At 36.4% G+C, this 16,499-nt stretch overlaps 1 protein-coding gene across 7 annotated transcripts in view; it reads right to left on the minus strand.

The window, feature by feature from the left end:
• LOC150094164 (tight junction protein ZO-3-like) overlaps positions 1-16,499 on the minus strand; it is a 528,478-nt gene that overhangs the window by 305,495 nt on the left and 206,484 nt on the right. For all 7 annotated transcript variants that reach the window (XM_090411771.1, XM_090411769.1, XM_090411767.1 and 4 more), the window contains exon 10: positions 7,874-8,031. In XM_090411771.1, coding sequence (XP_090267897.1) covers positions 7,874-8,031 — 158 coding nt within the window. The remainder of the gene's footprint in view (positions 1-7,873; positions 8,032-16,499) is intronic.

Consider the following 16,499-nt stretch of genomic DNA (forward strand, 5'->3'; position numbering starts at 1 on the left):
TTTAATTACAGGAATATATAGAATGGAAGGAGGAGACAGTGTATGGGAACAAGGAGAGTGAGTTTGTGGAAATTCTGAGAGATAAGTATCTTAAGCAGAATGTGATTGACACATCTAGAAGCTTTAATGTTTTAGATTTGGAGTTAACTTCCCAAGATGTAGTTGTTAATGAGGTGTTGATACTGCCACAGTTGGTGAGAGTGATCACAGTACTTGTTTGGGAAGTGATGAAACAAGAAAAGGTCACTTCCAAAAATGGATACATGTGGAAGTATAAAGCAGGTGATTATAGAAAGCTCTGTAGGCAGTTAGCATCAGTATGTTGGGTAGATGAGCTGAGCAAAAAAGATGTTGACAATGCATGGACGTCAAAAGGCAATATCTGACAAAAGCAATGTATGACAACATACAAAGGGTTAAGTGAGTAAATAGAGTAGGAGTGAAATGGTTGAACAGTGAAATTGAGCAAGCTGTGCTAGAAAAGAAAATGTTATGGAGGAGGTACAAGGAAGTTGGCGGTGATTGGACCCATGAAGAGTATAAAGTGCAGGCTAGAAAGGTGATGAGCATGGTAAAGAAAAAAAAGGGTGCAGTATGAGAGGAGATTGGCTGGTCAGGTCAAGGTTAACTCAAGGGAAATTTTCTACTATATGGCAAACAAGAGAAAGAATAATTACGGCAGGTTAACGCTGGTGGATAATCATGACAGCAGAATAACAGCTGCAAAGGATATAGTGGATATATTACTGAATATATATTACAAAGGATATATTACTGAACAAGCATTTTATCAGCTTATATCATACTGGTGTAAATGATGCTGTGCAATATATAGAAGGGAGGCAAGTATTAGGAGAATGGGAAGTGAAAGAATCAGAGGTGTATCAGATGTTGGTTGGGTTAGATGTTAATAAGGCTGTGGGAATGGATGGCATATCACCACGTATTCTTGAGGAATGTGCACCACAATTGGCAATGCCCTTGACCTGGTTATTTAATGAAAGTCTTGCAGTGGGTAGAATTCCTAAGGAGTGGAAAGAAGGCAAAATAATACCACTCCACAAGCATGTTTCTAGGACAGAAGTCCCCAACTATAGACAAGTCTGTATAACTGTGGTTGTGGTCAAAGTGTTGGAGAGAATGGGAAAGAATAGAATACAGGATTGAGCTGATGGACATGACATTCTTTATAATGGTCAGCATGCATTTGTAAAGGGGTAGGTCCTAAAAGAATACAGAGAAAAATGCAAGAGAAAGCTATGTGTAAAAGTAGCTGAACAAAAGTCACGGGAAGACTTTGGTAAGAATATAGAAGATAAGCACCAGGAAGGTGCCAAAATGCTATGGAGGCTATTGAAAAGCACATAAATGAAAGCAAAGAGTGCTGTAAAAGGAATCAAAAATGATAAAGCAACTTGAAAACTGAAGATATGGATATTTCAGATGTCAGGAATAATTACTTTGAAAGTTGCCTGTTAAATGGGGGGAAAAAAATGGTGATGGAAAAGTAGCAGAAAACATTCAAGAGGAATGCAAACAGATATATATCAATACGGCGGGTAGAAAAAGATATCAAAAGTCTGGAGTAGATGACATTTGACCAGAAATGCTCAAATATGGAGAAAGCCATATTTGAGCATTTCTTAAAGGATAGCCACTTCAAAAAAGTTTTGAAGTGGCTATCCTGCATAATTCAAAGGACCTGGTCAGATGGGTGAATTTCAGATGATTGGAGTGGAGGTCTAATAGTTTCCATGTATAAAAAGGAGAATAAAGCTGATTGTGAGAATTATTATTATTACCCTTCCCATGGCATCAAAGACACATCTAGGAGGTCTCATTATCATATATACACAGCTCATCATACCGCACCTTAAAACACATTCGAATTCTCTGCACACACCACACTGTCAGGCAAGGCATTCCAATCATTCACAACTTTGCGTGCAAAAAAACCTGCTTCTGAGAAGGTGAGAAGCAGCATCCCCCCTCCCTTGGTTCACATCCTCCTTATACAGCTTCCAGGGAAGACCTATTGTTCTCCCCTGATCTTCCACAATTTTATGAAAAAACCTCTTCAACATTGATTCTATAACAACTCATTATCAACTTGTACATCTCTATCATGTCTGCGCGGTTAGCCTAGTGGCTTTGCACTTTGCAACCATATGCCTGGGAAAGGAGTGTCCTAGGTTCGATTCCCGTCAACGACGTGAGGAACATAAGGATCTTCCTCAGCCATAGCCAAGTTAGCTGGTCTTGGGTGTGGACAGCAGGGTTTTTTTCCTCCAGTTTATCTGGGGTTTTTCATCCCACAAGCAGGCAAACCAGTCTTCTGAACACACGGATTACAGCCAGGAATATTGACCCAGCCATAGGCCTGACTCATCAGCTTATGCCGGTTCCAGAGCCCGGATAAAATTTGGGGAGACTCAGATGGTGCTGTACATTCCGGCAAAAAAAAAAAGAGGGGGTACTGTACCATCACACAGAAAGGAAGGATTTCTATCATATCACCCTTCTTCCTCCTATCCATTAGACTCTGTAGATTGCATCTTCTCAACCTTTCCTCATATTCAAAATTCAAGAGATCAGAAACTTACTTTTAAGGTTACACAGTGATCCACACTCATATTTGTAAATTTAGGGACACAAAAACACACGTGTTGAACAGATTATTTTATTAATTACTAATAAAATAAAACTTTATTTTTTTAAAATAAACTTGTTTTATAAAATAAAACAAGTTTTATTTTATTAGTAATTAATAAAATAATCTGTTCAACACGTGTGTTTTTGTGTCCCTAGATTTACAAATTTTTTTTTATTTTTATTTTTTTAAAATAAACTTGTTTTATAAAATAAAACAAGTTTTATTTTATTAGTAATTAATAAAATAATCTGTTCAACACGTGTGTTTATGTGTCCCTAGATTTACAAATATGAAAAACTACCTTAGTCAGTCCCTCTGGACCCTTTCCAACATACTCTTTAACCTTTTGAAAACCAGGTGACCATATCTGCACAGCAGTCCATATGAGGCCTAATCAGAGCCTTATATAATGGAACAAGAATTCCTTACTTCTACAAGTCAGTGTCCTATGCATCATTCCCAGAATTCATTGTGTTGTCCTCATAATTTTGCCAACTCATTTGCTATGAACTTTCAATTGGCTTTCTTCTTTTTCCAGGACTGCTTCTTTAACCATGCTACCGGCCAGGACGTATATATACGTCCAGGTTACCATGGATGCGAAGTGCATATTAAAATTGTAATACCATTGACAAAACATTGAAATATATGATGGATACGAAGTGTATGAGGATGCATATTTGATCCATAATGGCCGGTAAGGTGGTTAACTTCTTTTGTCTACCGTGATGTTATTTTTCTATCCTTGCAGGCAACTTCACCATATGCCTCCTGATGAATCAATCAACACTTTCTTCAGAGTTTGCCACTGAGATTCCAAGGTTTGGTTTTTGTTTTCTCTCCTGCTAATATTTCTCACTTCCAATTCTTCTACCCATGGAACTGCCTCAGATTTCTATTATTATTATTATCATTATTATTATTATAGTCAACATTATAATTCTAGTGAAAATTACATGGTCAATCTCACCAACTAGGAGCAAAGATGACTTTCTGATTAATCAGATCCTCTGATGTTAGGACCCAATCCAGAACTCACATGTAAAGTCTTAAGTGCTGGGAGAAAGTGCAGGCTTAATGGAGTAAAACAGCACTGAGAAGGGATAAAGGATAATATTTAATTCTTCCAATATTTCATCTCAATCACTGAGACATTGTCAGATAGTACTATATAAGACTTGCAACATACACACAAAGGCAACATAAAATTAAGTGAAACACATGGATGAAAGACTAGAGTTCTAACTAGGTAGGGGCACCCTCTGTAGGCATCTACTGTTAACAGCCAAGGATGTAAACTGGGATCTCGAATTCAGTGGGATCTCGAAACTGGGATCTGGGATCTCAAATTAAACTTCCCATATTGGGAAGTTTAATGCAACCATATTTATTCAAATTAGGCTGATTTTTGAGAGCAGCTGCAGATTCTCAAAACAGTCTTTCTCTTCTAAATTTACTGCAGTGGAGCATTATGGTCTTTTTCCAATTAATTCTATGAGCAATATCTAAAGCATGGTCTGCAAGGACCGACTAACCAGAGTCAAAACTGCAGATGTATTTTTTTTTATGTTCTTCCATGTGGATGTTGGCTGATCTTCCTGTCTATCCATAGCAGGCCAACTTGCAGGAATACGGAACTAAATATACTCCAGGAACTTAAGAGAACCTCTGTATGACTTTCAAGCTCCACTTGAAATTATCTACCTTTTCTGCAAGTTGGCCTACTATGTACAGATAAAGATCAGCCAACACATGCATAGAACAACATAAAAAATACATCTGTATTCTCTTTAATTTACATGAAAATACAAGGAAATAAGTAAATACTTGAAATAAATAATATTTATTCAAAGCCATATATTAAATTTACTGTGGAAATAGAAAAAAAGACAACAAATTATCCTTCTTAGATATTCTACTGCTCCACTCACAATCAGGTGAATTAATTACTTCCATTTATCGAAAGCCTACTTTCACTGGACACTACATTCAATAGCAATTTGCTCAACATCCCTCACAGAAGACTGGAATTTTCAAAACTTTAGTGCTCACATTGTATGTTCTACACTTCAACAATTACAGCAAGAATGCTTAAACATCAAATGATATATGAAAGTTAGTGGCTTCTCAGAAAGGACCACACAACAGCTCTTTTAATTCATATAATTCTAGCTCAAATAACAAGGAAACAGTGTGTAAAGTTCCAATCTTGTGCATATCTGGCATCTTAGAACCCAGTTCCATAATTCTTATGAATACATATTAGTGGCTACTCTTCTTCCTATTAACAAATTATCATCATGGTTTCCATCTTCAAAAGATAAATGCTCTCTACTGGCTATTCTTGATGTCCACCAAGTTTCTTCTGACTGCCATCATTCTTACTTCAGACAGACTGGATGCTCAGTAGAAAAGGGAATATACGAACACCAGTCTTATATAAGCAACAGGAAAATCTAAGCAGCATTGTTTTATGTATAAATATCAGGCAGCTTTTACCGTTTCAAATCAATCCATTGTTTGCGTTCTACCTTGTAATTAATTACTGCTGACACTGATCATGGCCTGTAATATTCAAGATGAATGTATAGCTTTAAATAAATATTATTTACTTATTTAAGTTAAAGGATATTATATCCCATATTGTTTCTTAGCCAAATAAGAAACTCAAAGCGTTTCATGCCGAATATAGAAACTATATAAAGTTCGGCGATTCCAAGCATAAGCAAATACCTGGATAGTGCAGCAACTGACCCGTGACGGTAGTGCAAGCTGAGGCAACTCATGTAAAAGGTGGAGCAAGCTCCGATCACTATTCTTGATATTTACCCATAATGTAAACTTACTCCTAGGAGCTGTATTATTGTTCAACATTATGAGAGAAGGTCACTACCCAGACCGGTTTCGATCTTTTTTGAGGTCTCATCAGTGAGTAGGTAGACCATGTTAATACCAAGTTTGTAGTGAACAGAACTTACATCCCTTTAACGAGAATTGCCAAGAGGTGTCCTGTTCAAGTATTAATTATAATGAAGAGCCAAAGGCTTCAATTCGGCAACATGAACTTATTTAACTTATTTGGCTAAGAAACAATATGGGATATAATATCCTTTAACTTAAATAAGTTCATGTCGCTGAATTGAAGCCTTTGGCTCTTCATTATAATTAATAATTATTTACTTATTTCCTTGTATTTTCATGTAAATTAAAGCAATTTCATTGCACAAGTGTCTCCTGAAAGAACATCTGCAGTCCTGACTATAGTCAACCGGGTCTTGCAGACCATGCTTTAGATATAGCTCATAGAAGTAATTGGAAATAGACCACTATGCTCCACTGTAGTAAATTTAGAAGACAAAGCCTGTTTTTAGAATCTGCAGCTGCTCTCAGAAATCAGCCTAATTTGAATAAATATGCTTGCATTAAACTTTCTAAAATATGGGAAACACTAATACTTCAAGATCCCAGTTTACATCCTAGGTTGCCAACAGTGGCTACACAGAGGGCACCCCACCTATTTAGGGCTCCAGTCTTTCATCCACATTTCACTTGGTTTTGTGTTGCCTTTGTGTGTGTGCACACGTGCATTATAAGTCTCATATTGTACTACCTGAAGATGTCTCAGTGACTGACACAAAATATTGGAAGAATTAAATATTATTTTTAATCCTTTCTCAGTGCTGTTTTACTCCATTAAGCCTCTAATATGAGCAAATACAGAACTCTTGATCCTCATAATCCCTCTTTCCATATACCATCATTCAAGAATTCTGGAAATTCCACTCCCTTAATACTGTATGTGGTTTCATTTGCCCAGCATATATTGCTATAATGAAAATTTCCCACAATAACTTGCTTTGCACCTGCCAATCTGCATAAATGTTTTCTGCTTATCACCATCTATGTTCCCTGGTATACAGCAACATTGTACTAAATATCTTGCCTGCTTCCATCTCACCATATACTTCCAAAACTAAGTATCACCTTTCAAATTCTCTACTTCGAAAGGACAACTCATCACTTATCATAAGAAACATTCCATCACTCCCATTTATTCTTCCTGTCCTGCCAAAATATACTACACCCTTCTATTCCTCTCAGGACAATATTTTTTGTTAACCACATGTCATTGATTCTAATAATCTTTAGACAAGCTGAGACCAGCAATGCCACCAATTTATTCCCTTTATTCCTGATACTCCTGGCATTTACATTATCAATATTCATATGCCACTTATTATTCTCCCAGATTCCACTAAACTCTGTGGAACATCACACACCCTCCCCTCTTCTAAGCAACTAGCTCTACAAGCAGCAGCATCCTCCACCCCCCTCTACTATCCACCCTGGAAACTCTAGTTTCCCTGTCCTAACACTCACTTGCTCAGACAACAACAATCTCTCCAGATATCTGAACCCCTTCCCAGCTATCTTCTGTCTTCAAATGCACTCCAAGCATTCACATATTCCAAACCTCTTTGACACATTCTCACTATCATGTCTTATGTCTACTATATGTTATTGTATATATATTTTTGTAAGGTAGAAAGGAGAGGTGGTCATCTCACATATATGGTACAGCTTTCAAATGTTAATCAAAGAAAAAAATAATCAGACTTTTTCCATGAAATGTTGCCTTCTCTCTCTCTCTCTCCCCATCTTCCTTCTCACAGTTATTTTCTTACCCAATCCCTAATATTAATCTCAGATCTTTCACCATACATTCATGATACTTCTTGGACCATTCATACCAACTATCACTATCATCTCATCCACATTCTCACACTGTTTCAGTGCCAGTCACACTCTCTAACGTTCTTCAAAGTAACACATACTATTCTGCACATCACCCCGCCCCTCATAGATTCATTCCTTGCTTGCTTACCTTATCGCTCTCTCTCTCTCCCCCCCCCCTCCATCTGACATGCTCCTCCTGGTTCTCTCCCCCACCTGCCTTCCTCTCATCTCTTTCTATCCCTTGTTCCTCTCTTGACTTCCTTTCATTTTCTCTCTTTCCCTGGTTCTCCCATTCTCTCTCATTTCCATAAGTACTTCCACTCTTCTATCTTACATCACTTAGCATTTTAAGTCTCCTAATCCAAATTCACTACAGAACTTTCCACTACATCTATTCCTTTGTCCACATGTATTTGCTATAATGAGAGTCAAATGTAATGACTGTTTTGCCATATCTACTTAGAGATTAATAAAGATGCATACCATCAATACGAGGAAGACTTGGCTTAGGTAGAGGCTCTTCTTCTAGGCTTAATGGTGCTCTTGAATGCCCATGTCCCGTGAGAAGAGGAGTAGCAGGTTGATCTAGTTGACTCAGAGATATGTCCATTAGAGGGCCACGATTGCGTCCTGCATGCAGTCTTCATGTAAGTAAAATTGAAAATAAAATGCAATGAGCAAAAACAAAACAAAAAAAAAGCACAGTATTTCTATTAACATTCACACATATTTTTCTTTAAAGAAAGAAACAAACATCTCAGGATAATGATATTGAACATCTAAAGAAGTGAATGATATATGAATGAGGAAGTTAGCAGGATGAAGCAAGTGTCAAAGGATGACCGGGTAACATTATACAGAGATTCAGTCATTAATAACTGAATCGTTAATTCAGTCATTAATAACAAGGTATATAAGACATGTTCAAAGTGACACACTGAGACAAATATCTGATGCTTTGCATGGAAGGAAGGAAAGGCCTCAGAATTAAGTTGTGGATACAAATGACTTGAATGGTGAGGGAAAAAAAAATGCGAAAAGGGATTTAAGAAAGTTATTGCAAGAGTGAAGGATAATAGTGTTGTTAGGGAAGTGGTTAGCATATTGCCCAGATATAATAGGTGAGTTGAGAAGGAAAGCAGAGAATGAATGGTAACTCTGCTGTGTGAGACAAAGGGTGTATGGAGAGAATTTAAAGGGAAGCTGAAATAATTTAAAGTTGATGAAATGCATCTGAAAATTTTTAAGGTTGGGAACAAGAAGAAGTCACAATGGGCCAAGTCTGGAGAATACGGTGGATGTGGAACCAATATGAACCTCAATTCATGCAATTTTGCCATTGTGATGGCCGATGTATAGGATGGTGTATTGTCTTGATGAAAGAGCATCTTTTTGTGTACCAATCTTGGCCGTTTTTTCTTCAGTTCTTCTTCTTCTTTTAAATGGTTCAACAATGACGCATAATAGACTCCTGTGTTTTACCTTTTTCCAAATAGTCTATCATGATAATTCCTTGGGAATCCCAAAAAACAGTGGCCATTACCTTCCCAGCTGACAAAATGGTCTTCGCTTTTTTTGATGCTCTTTCATTGAGCATTGTCCTCTGTTTTGACTACTGCTTGGACTCAGGTGTGTAGTGGTGGATCCAAGTTTCATCTACAGTCACAAATCAATGCAAAAAATCGTACAAATTGTGATTAAAACATCAACAAACACTGCATTAAATTGTCTTTTCACATGCGTTTTTGATCAACAGTCAACAATCACGGTACCCATCACATACACACACGCGCACAGCTTTTTCATGTGCAATTTTTCATGCAGGATTTTATACACCTGTTCAGTTGAGATACCTACAATCTTAGCAATGTCATGCACTTTTACTCGGCAGTCTTCCATAAAGATACCATGGATTTTGTCAATCATTTCCTTTGTAATGATTTGTCAATCATTACGAAGGTCAGGCGTCCAGAGTGTGCTTCATCTTCGATGGACTTACAACCACGTTTAAACTCATTTATCCAAAAATAAATAGTCTTTAAAAAAAAAAAAGGTGCAGAGTCCCCATGAATTACATCTAACTTGGCTTTGATCTGCATGGCCGTCAACTTCTTCAAATAAGCGTTTTATCACTGCACGAAACTAGTTTTTCTCCATTTTTATGAAAAATGTGAACATGGTCATTTTAAATGTTTGCCAAACAAGAACTATGCGTTGCACATGGCTTAAATTTTGCCAAGGGGTCATAAAAAAGATGATACATGCCGACACTAGTATGAATGAACGAATTGTGTTGCCATCTATTGGAAATTTATCAAACTTTTCAAACAACCCTCACATGGGAATATTTTGAAGCTATTTGGTGTGAGGTTGAAATTAACATAACAGTATATCGAATAAGATGTTATGGGCTGAGAAACGCAGAGAGCACTAATTGTGAAATGTTTAGACACACTGGTTGGGCATGCAAAAACAAGGTGATCCTAATGGGGAATTTTAATTACAGGAATGTGGACTGAAAAGAGGAGACAGTGTATGGAAATAAGGAGAGTGAATTTGTTTATTATCAGACAATTAACTATTTTAAGAATGTGATGCAAGCAACAGGAAGTTTGAAGATACTGGATTTGGTGATATCCTCTCAGTTGTACCTTATTCACAGATTGTGAATAAGGTACAATACTGCTGTCAGTTGGTGAGAGTGATTATGAAGTACTGATCTGAAAGATTGTCAAACAGAAAATGATTGCAGCCAAGGAGGGATAATACACAGTATATGTGGAATTATAAAGGGGATAATTATGCAAAAGTTTCAAAATCAGCTATCATCAATACCATGAGTCGATGAGCTATAGGAAAAAACAAGTCGACAAAGCACAGAACTGATGAGAAGCAGTCACACGAGCAATTTACATAACACAGTTCTGCAAATAAATAGAGTAAGAGTGAAATGGATGAACTGTAAAATCAGATAAGTAGAGTGGGAAAAGAAGATGGTATGGAAGGAGGTACAAAACATTCAGTAGTGACAAGATGCATGAGAAATATAAAATGCAGACTAGAAAGGTGAAAAGCATGGTAAAGAAAACATACAAAGAGGAGAATAGCTAGTCAGGTCAAAACTAATTCAAGGAACTTCTATGAATGCATCTGCAATATGGCAAGCAAGAGTAAAAATAATTATGGAATGGCTATTGTTGTTGCTATATGCCATCTAGTCATTTTTTGACTCTTGGTGATCATGTGGCAAAGACTCTCCATCCCACTTGGCCTCTTGTCCTTTCTTTCAGCAACTGTAATTTCAAGTTGGTAAATTCTTTTATGCTGTCCATCCAGCTCTTTTGCGGTCTTCCTCTCCTTCTCATGCCCTCAATCTTACCCAACATAACTGCCTTTTCCAATGATTCATCTACTCGCATAATATGTTCACAGTACATCAACTTCTGTTTAACAATCATTGCCTTCTTTATATTCTCTAAAGCTTTCTTATTGGTCATTCTTGCAGTCTATGGCACTTTTAATAGTCTGCTCCATGCCCATAATTTAAATAAACCAATTTGCTTTCTTCTTAATAATCTAGCTTTCACATCCATACATCACTACTGGAAATACCATTGCTTTGACAATTCTAACTTTTGTGGCCTTACTCACACCTCTTTTTTCAGAATTTTTGTCATGTTTAACATAGCTTTTTTTCTCATGACTATCCTTCTTTTAATTTCATCTTCACATTTAGCATCATTTCTGATTCTGGATCCCAGTAAATCATAACTTTCAGCAATCTCTATTTTGTCTTCCTCTATTATAAATTCATCTAAACTGTCATCAGTCTTCATTTTTGTTTTGTTGATGTTTAAATTCCCTGTAACTTCATAGAAACAGGAATTAAGATAAATGGAATTGATATTAACTAGCTACGGTTTGCAGATGATATAGCAGTTATAGCTGATAACAAAAACAAACTGAAAGCCACCCTAACAAAGATGGAAGAAATCTTCGCACAGTACAGCCTAAAAATTAATTATAAGAAAACAAAATTATTAATTACAAGTAAAGCAAATCCAATGAAAATAAACCTGGAAATAAATAATAACCTACTACAACTGGTATCCTCTTTTAAATATCTTGGAAGTCTTATCACAGAAAATGGAAAAAACCAATCAGATATTAAAGCACGAATAATCCTAACCAAAAAAGCATTCTATAACAGAATAAACATTTTTACCAGTAAAGGACTTAGCATCCAGCTCAAAAAAAGGCTAGTGAAAACATACATATGGAGCATTGCATTATATGGTTGTGAGGCCTGGACTCTAACAAAACAAGACATGAAAAAGTTGGAGGCATTTGAACTTTGGTGCTGGAGAAAGATGATGAAAATTAGTTGGACAGAAAAGAAAAGTAATGAAGAAGTTCTGAATATAGTTCATGAAGAGCAGTAATTAATGAAACACATCAATAAGAGAAGAAAAAGCCTAATTGGATACCATTTGAGGCATGGGGGACTGATTGCAGAAATAATGGAGGGGACTAGAAGGAAAGAGGCAACGAGGCAACCAAGAATTTCATATATAAATAACATAATGATGCTAACTGGCGCTAAGAGTTATGAAGAGATAAAAAGGAAGTCACAAGACAGGATGTTGTGATGTGCTGCTATATTTACCAATCTTCGGATTGATGCACCAAAGAAGAAGAGATGTTTAAATTAAGCCTGACTTGGTTACTTTCCATCTTAACCAATTGACTCAATTACTCCAGATCATCCTTCGTTTCTGATATGAGGATTGTATTATCTGCATATCTTAAATTATTTATTTTTCTGCCACCAATCTTAATTCCAGATGGGTCGTTGTCTAAGTCAGCCATTCTTATAATATATTCATTATAAATATTAAAAAGATATGGTTTACAACTTCTAATCTAGAGGTAAACTTCCCTGTAACTTCATTTGTCTTTCTAAACTGATCTCTTGTTCTATCCATAATATTGCTTTTTTCAATTTCCTTGCACTTTTTGTTTAGATGTTTTTTTCTTATCTTTCCTTCCCTGTCTCTGGAAATCTACACTCAGTTGTCTTATCCTGTCATTGTTTCTCTGAAGTTTCATTTTCTTCTTCTTTTCACTGCTATTTGAATAGCTTCTTCTGACAGCCATTCACAATCTTTCTTTCTTGTTGCTTTACTTAGTTTTCTTTGTTTCTTCTATTAATGTATATTTTGTTTCTTCCTGCAGTTCTTCTAATTCTCTTCCTATCCTCTCCAAACTTTTTAATTTCTTTCTGACTTCTACTTATTTATAAATCATATAAATGCTTCATTTATATGATTTAAATCAAATCTGATGTTGTCCTTTTATTTTTTCTTCTTAGCCCTTAATTTCAATTTAACTTCAGCTATCAATGATCTGTCTCACAGTCTGCACCAGGTAGGTGTTTTAGCTGCTTGGATAACACTTCTCTACCTTCTGCTGGAGACAATATAATCTATCTGATTTCTGTATTTACCATTAGGTGAAGCCCAAGTGTACAGTCTTCTTTTATGTTGTTGAAAGCAAGTGTCTGCAATAAAACAACAATTCTCGACACAAAACTCCAACATCTTTTCTCCTGCTTCATTCCACAGTCTTAAACCAAACTTTCCACTAATGCCTCATTCTTCTTTTTCTCCCACTTTTGCATTCCAATCACATATCAAGAGAAAACCTATTTTATGAACACTGTATACTACTTGTTGCAATCTAGTGTAAAATTCTTCGACTTCATCTTCACTTGAATCTGTAGTGGGTGCATACACTGGATGTGCCTTTATTCTAATTAGGATTAGGAATGGCTATACTGGTGAATATTTATGGTGGTCAAGTGACAATGACAAAGAATATAGTGGAATTACTTAACCCTTTGAGGAGTACATTAAAAATACATATCTCACTTACATGGAGTGAGGATTCCCCCCCCCCCCGCAAATATAAAAAAATTATGTGATTAAATGAATTCAGAAATATTCCAATTAGAAAATCAACATTTGTTAGGACAAAACAAACATATTTTTCAAGTTACTTGAAAACATATTTTTCAATGGATTAATAAGTGCTTCATCAGAATATGTCACAATTGTAATTCATGCTTTGCAAACACCTAGATGAGAGGCAAATGATAAGTGACTTAGAAGAGAATCAACCAGAAGAGTACCAAGTGTTGATTGGCCTAGATGTTAATAAAGCTGTGGGAATGGATGATATATCACCACATATTTTTAAGTTATTTGCAAACCCTTGACTGGGAAAAAGTATTTAAGTGCAAGAAATTGAAAATAAGGAAATGGTTTTGTATGAAGATTTGATGATAAGAGGACTGCTTAATGAGAAAGTGATAAAAGCATATCATAAGCAGTGCTGCATGTGTCTTATAGAAAAGTCTTTAATTTTAGTGAATATTTGTAATTTTAGTAATTATATTTTGGTAATATCTTACTTATTTTAGATGATAAAACTGAATGTGTGTATCTGTTTGTGAAATATAATAATAATACAAAAGTGAATAGGGAAAGTATTAAAGTAAAAGAAACTGTAAATAAGGAGAAAGTATTGTAAAGAGATTTGATGATAAAAGTAAACTACACTACTAGGTGAGGTATTGATGATGGCTAAAGAACTTCAATCAACCAAATTCAATGTAAAACAGAATTTTAGGTCTAGGGAGATGGCTCGTTTCAGGCAATCTGGTGTGAGATAGAGACCAATAGGACAAAATATATTGTTGGCTGCTGCTGCTATAGACCAGGGGGTCCACAATAAAATGTAGATGTCATGCATTAGTAGAATAGCACAATGAGTGCAGGCCAAACAATTATTATTGGAGATTCCAACTATGAGGACATAGATTGGACGGATGAAAAGGGACATGGAAAGATGGAAGTGAAATTTATATAGTTGTTAAGGCATAATTACCTGAAACATGTTATAGAAAGAACTAGGAATTTGAGAGTGCTGGATCTAGTATGAGCATCAGAAGATATAATTCTGCTCCCAACTGGGGAGAGTGACCATGCAGTCTTGTTCTGGAAGGTTACTAAAAATGTGGAACTCTCAGTCAAGAAAGGGTTTGTGTGGAACTGCAAAACTGTTGATTATAACAAACTTAGGTGGCAACTAGGAGCAGTTCCATGGTTTGAGAAGTTTTAGAGAAGCAGTATCAGACTGAATAGCCAAGATCAGGAGGATAAATAAGTGAGGATTATGTGGACGAGTAGAGATATAAAGCACGAGTTGCAAAAAAAAAAAAAAAATAGAAAGAAAGAAAAGAAAACACTGTGGAGGAAGTGATCAGCATACTCATGAGAGCAGTACAAAGTGCAAATAAGAAGGTTTACTATGTAAGAAAGGCAATGTAATGTAAGAAAGGCCAAATCAGATTATGATAGAAAATTAGCTAAGCAGGCCAAAGTAAATCCAGAAGACATTCATTTTGCTCCTTTCTTTAAGTCCAGAAGAGTTTTTTTCATTATAAAGTAAGTAAGAGGAAATATGATTATGGAAGGACGACATTAATCAATGCTGATGGTAGGAAGACGACAGAGACAAAAGAAATAGTTGAGTTGCTGAGTGGTCATTTTGCAAAAGGTATATATTATCCAGGTGAAGATTTAAGTTATTGATATGACAGAGATACATGCCAAAATTGAGGCAGATGAACAGGAGGTGGTCAGCATATTGAAAAATGTCAATATGAATACAGCAGTGGGATTGGATATAGCATGCCGCCTGTATACTACACTACTTGGAAAGAAGTCAATGGACACCCCCCCTCCCATGGGCAAAATGCATTGTGCCATGTAATGAGTCATGTATTTGTAGTAGTGGGTATGAATTGGAGGAACATGATGCTCCCGAGTTGGAGCAACTGTGTCCAGGTGAAATGACTGAAAGAAGGGAACTGATGGAGTTTGAAAGAGGCCCTGAGATAGGAAGCTGGTTGCAGGCATATCTGTTCAGCAAATTGTTCATAAATTAAGCCATCCCAAGTCAACAATCAGCGATAAGATACTGATATGGAAGAGCAGGCAGTCAACTGCAAGTGTTACCTGCAGTGGATGCTCCACCAAACCTGACTGTAGAGTGCTACAAAGGATAACATGTAGAAACCACTATTCGTCAGTGACATGTTGAATGTAGAGTTCCAGGCATCAACTGGAACAAGAATCTGCATAAAAACATTCATAACCGAGAATCACAACATGGGTTTCCATGGTATGACCACAATATGCAAATCCCACATAACCTGAACCAACATGCCATGGTGCAAACAGCATGTACAGTGGGACATGGAAGTGTTATGGAGCAATGAGTCATGCATCAGGTGAGGTCAAGAAACATCACCCCTGCAACAGTCCAGGATCTCATTACATGCCTACAGGAAGAATGGTCCAAATTCCTATTGATCGCTATGATATGCTTGCAGAAATTATTCCCAATAGGATTGCTGCAGTCATTGCAGCAAAAGGAACCTACATCTTATTAAGGTGGGTGCTATGGCTGTTTATTCCTCACATGTCCATTGACTTCTTTCCAAGCAACGTATTTGAATGTACAAGAGAACTAGCATTACATCTGATGAAGTAGTTCAATTTAAGTGTTAGCTCAATTAATATATCAGGAGTAGTTGTTACAGTATTGGAAAAGTTCGTTAAAAGTAAAATCCAACAGTGGTTGGATAGGGATATGATACTGTATGGCAGGCAGCATGGCTTTGTAAAGGGTAGGCCCCTGTCTTAGTAATCTATTCATATTTTATAATAAAGTGACAGCTTAATTGAATAAAGAAAATGGCTACATCATGATACTGCTGGACTCTGCAAAGGCATTTAATAGAATACCACATGGGAAAACTCTTACAAAAGTTGGAGCAAATGGGAATGGATATGAAGCTAATAGCATACATAATGAGGGTGGCTGAGTGACAGACATATAGTATATAGTAGAGTGGAATCTAGGAGAATGAGAGTGACTAGTGGAGTACCTCAGGGTTCAGTACTAAGGCCACTACTCTTTCATCAATGACATAGGGAAAGATTTATGAGGGAATATTCAGTTGTTTGCTGATGATACAAAA

This window comes from Typopeltis vanoorti, chromosome 22, assembly GCF_054136105.1.
Source record: "Typopeltis vanoorti isolate ZY-2024b chromosome 22, IOZ_Tvanoo_1.0, whole genome shotgun sequence".
Taxonomy (NCBI): domain Eukaryota; kingdom Metazoa; phylum Arthropoda; class Arachnida; order Uropygi; family Thelyphonidae; genus Typopeltis; species Typopeltis vanoorti.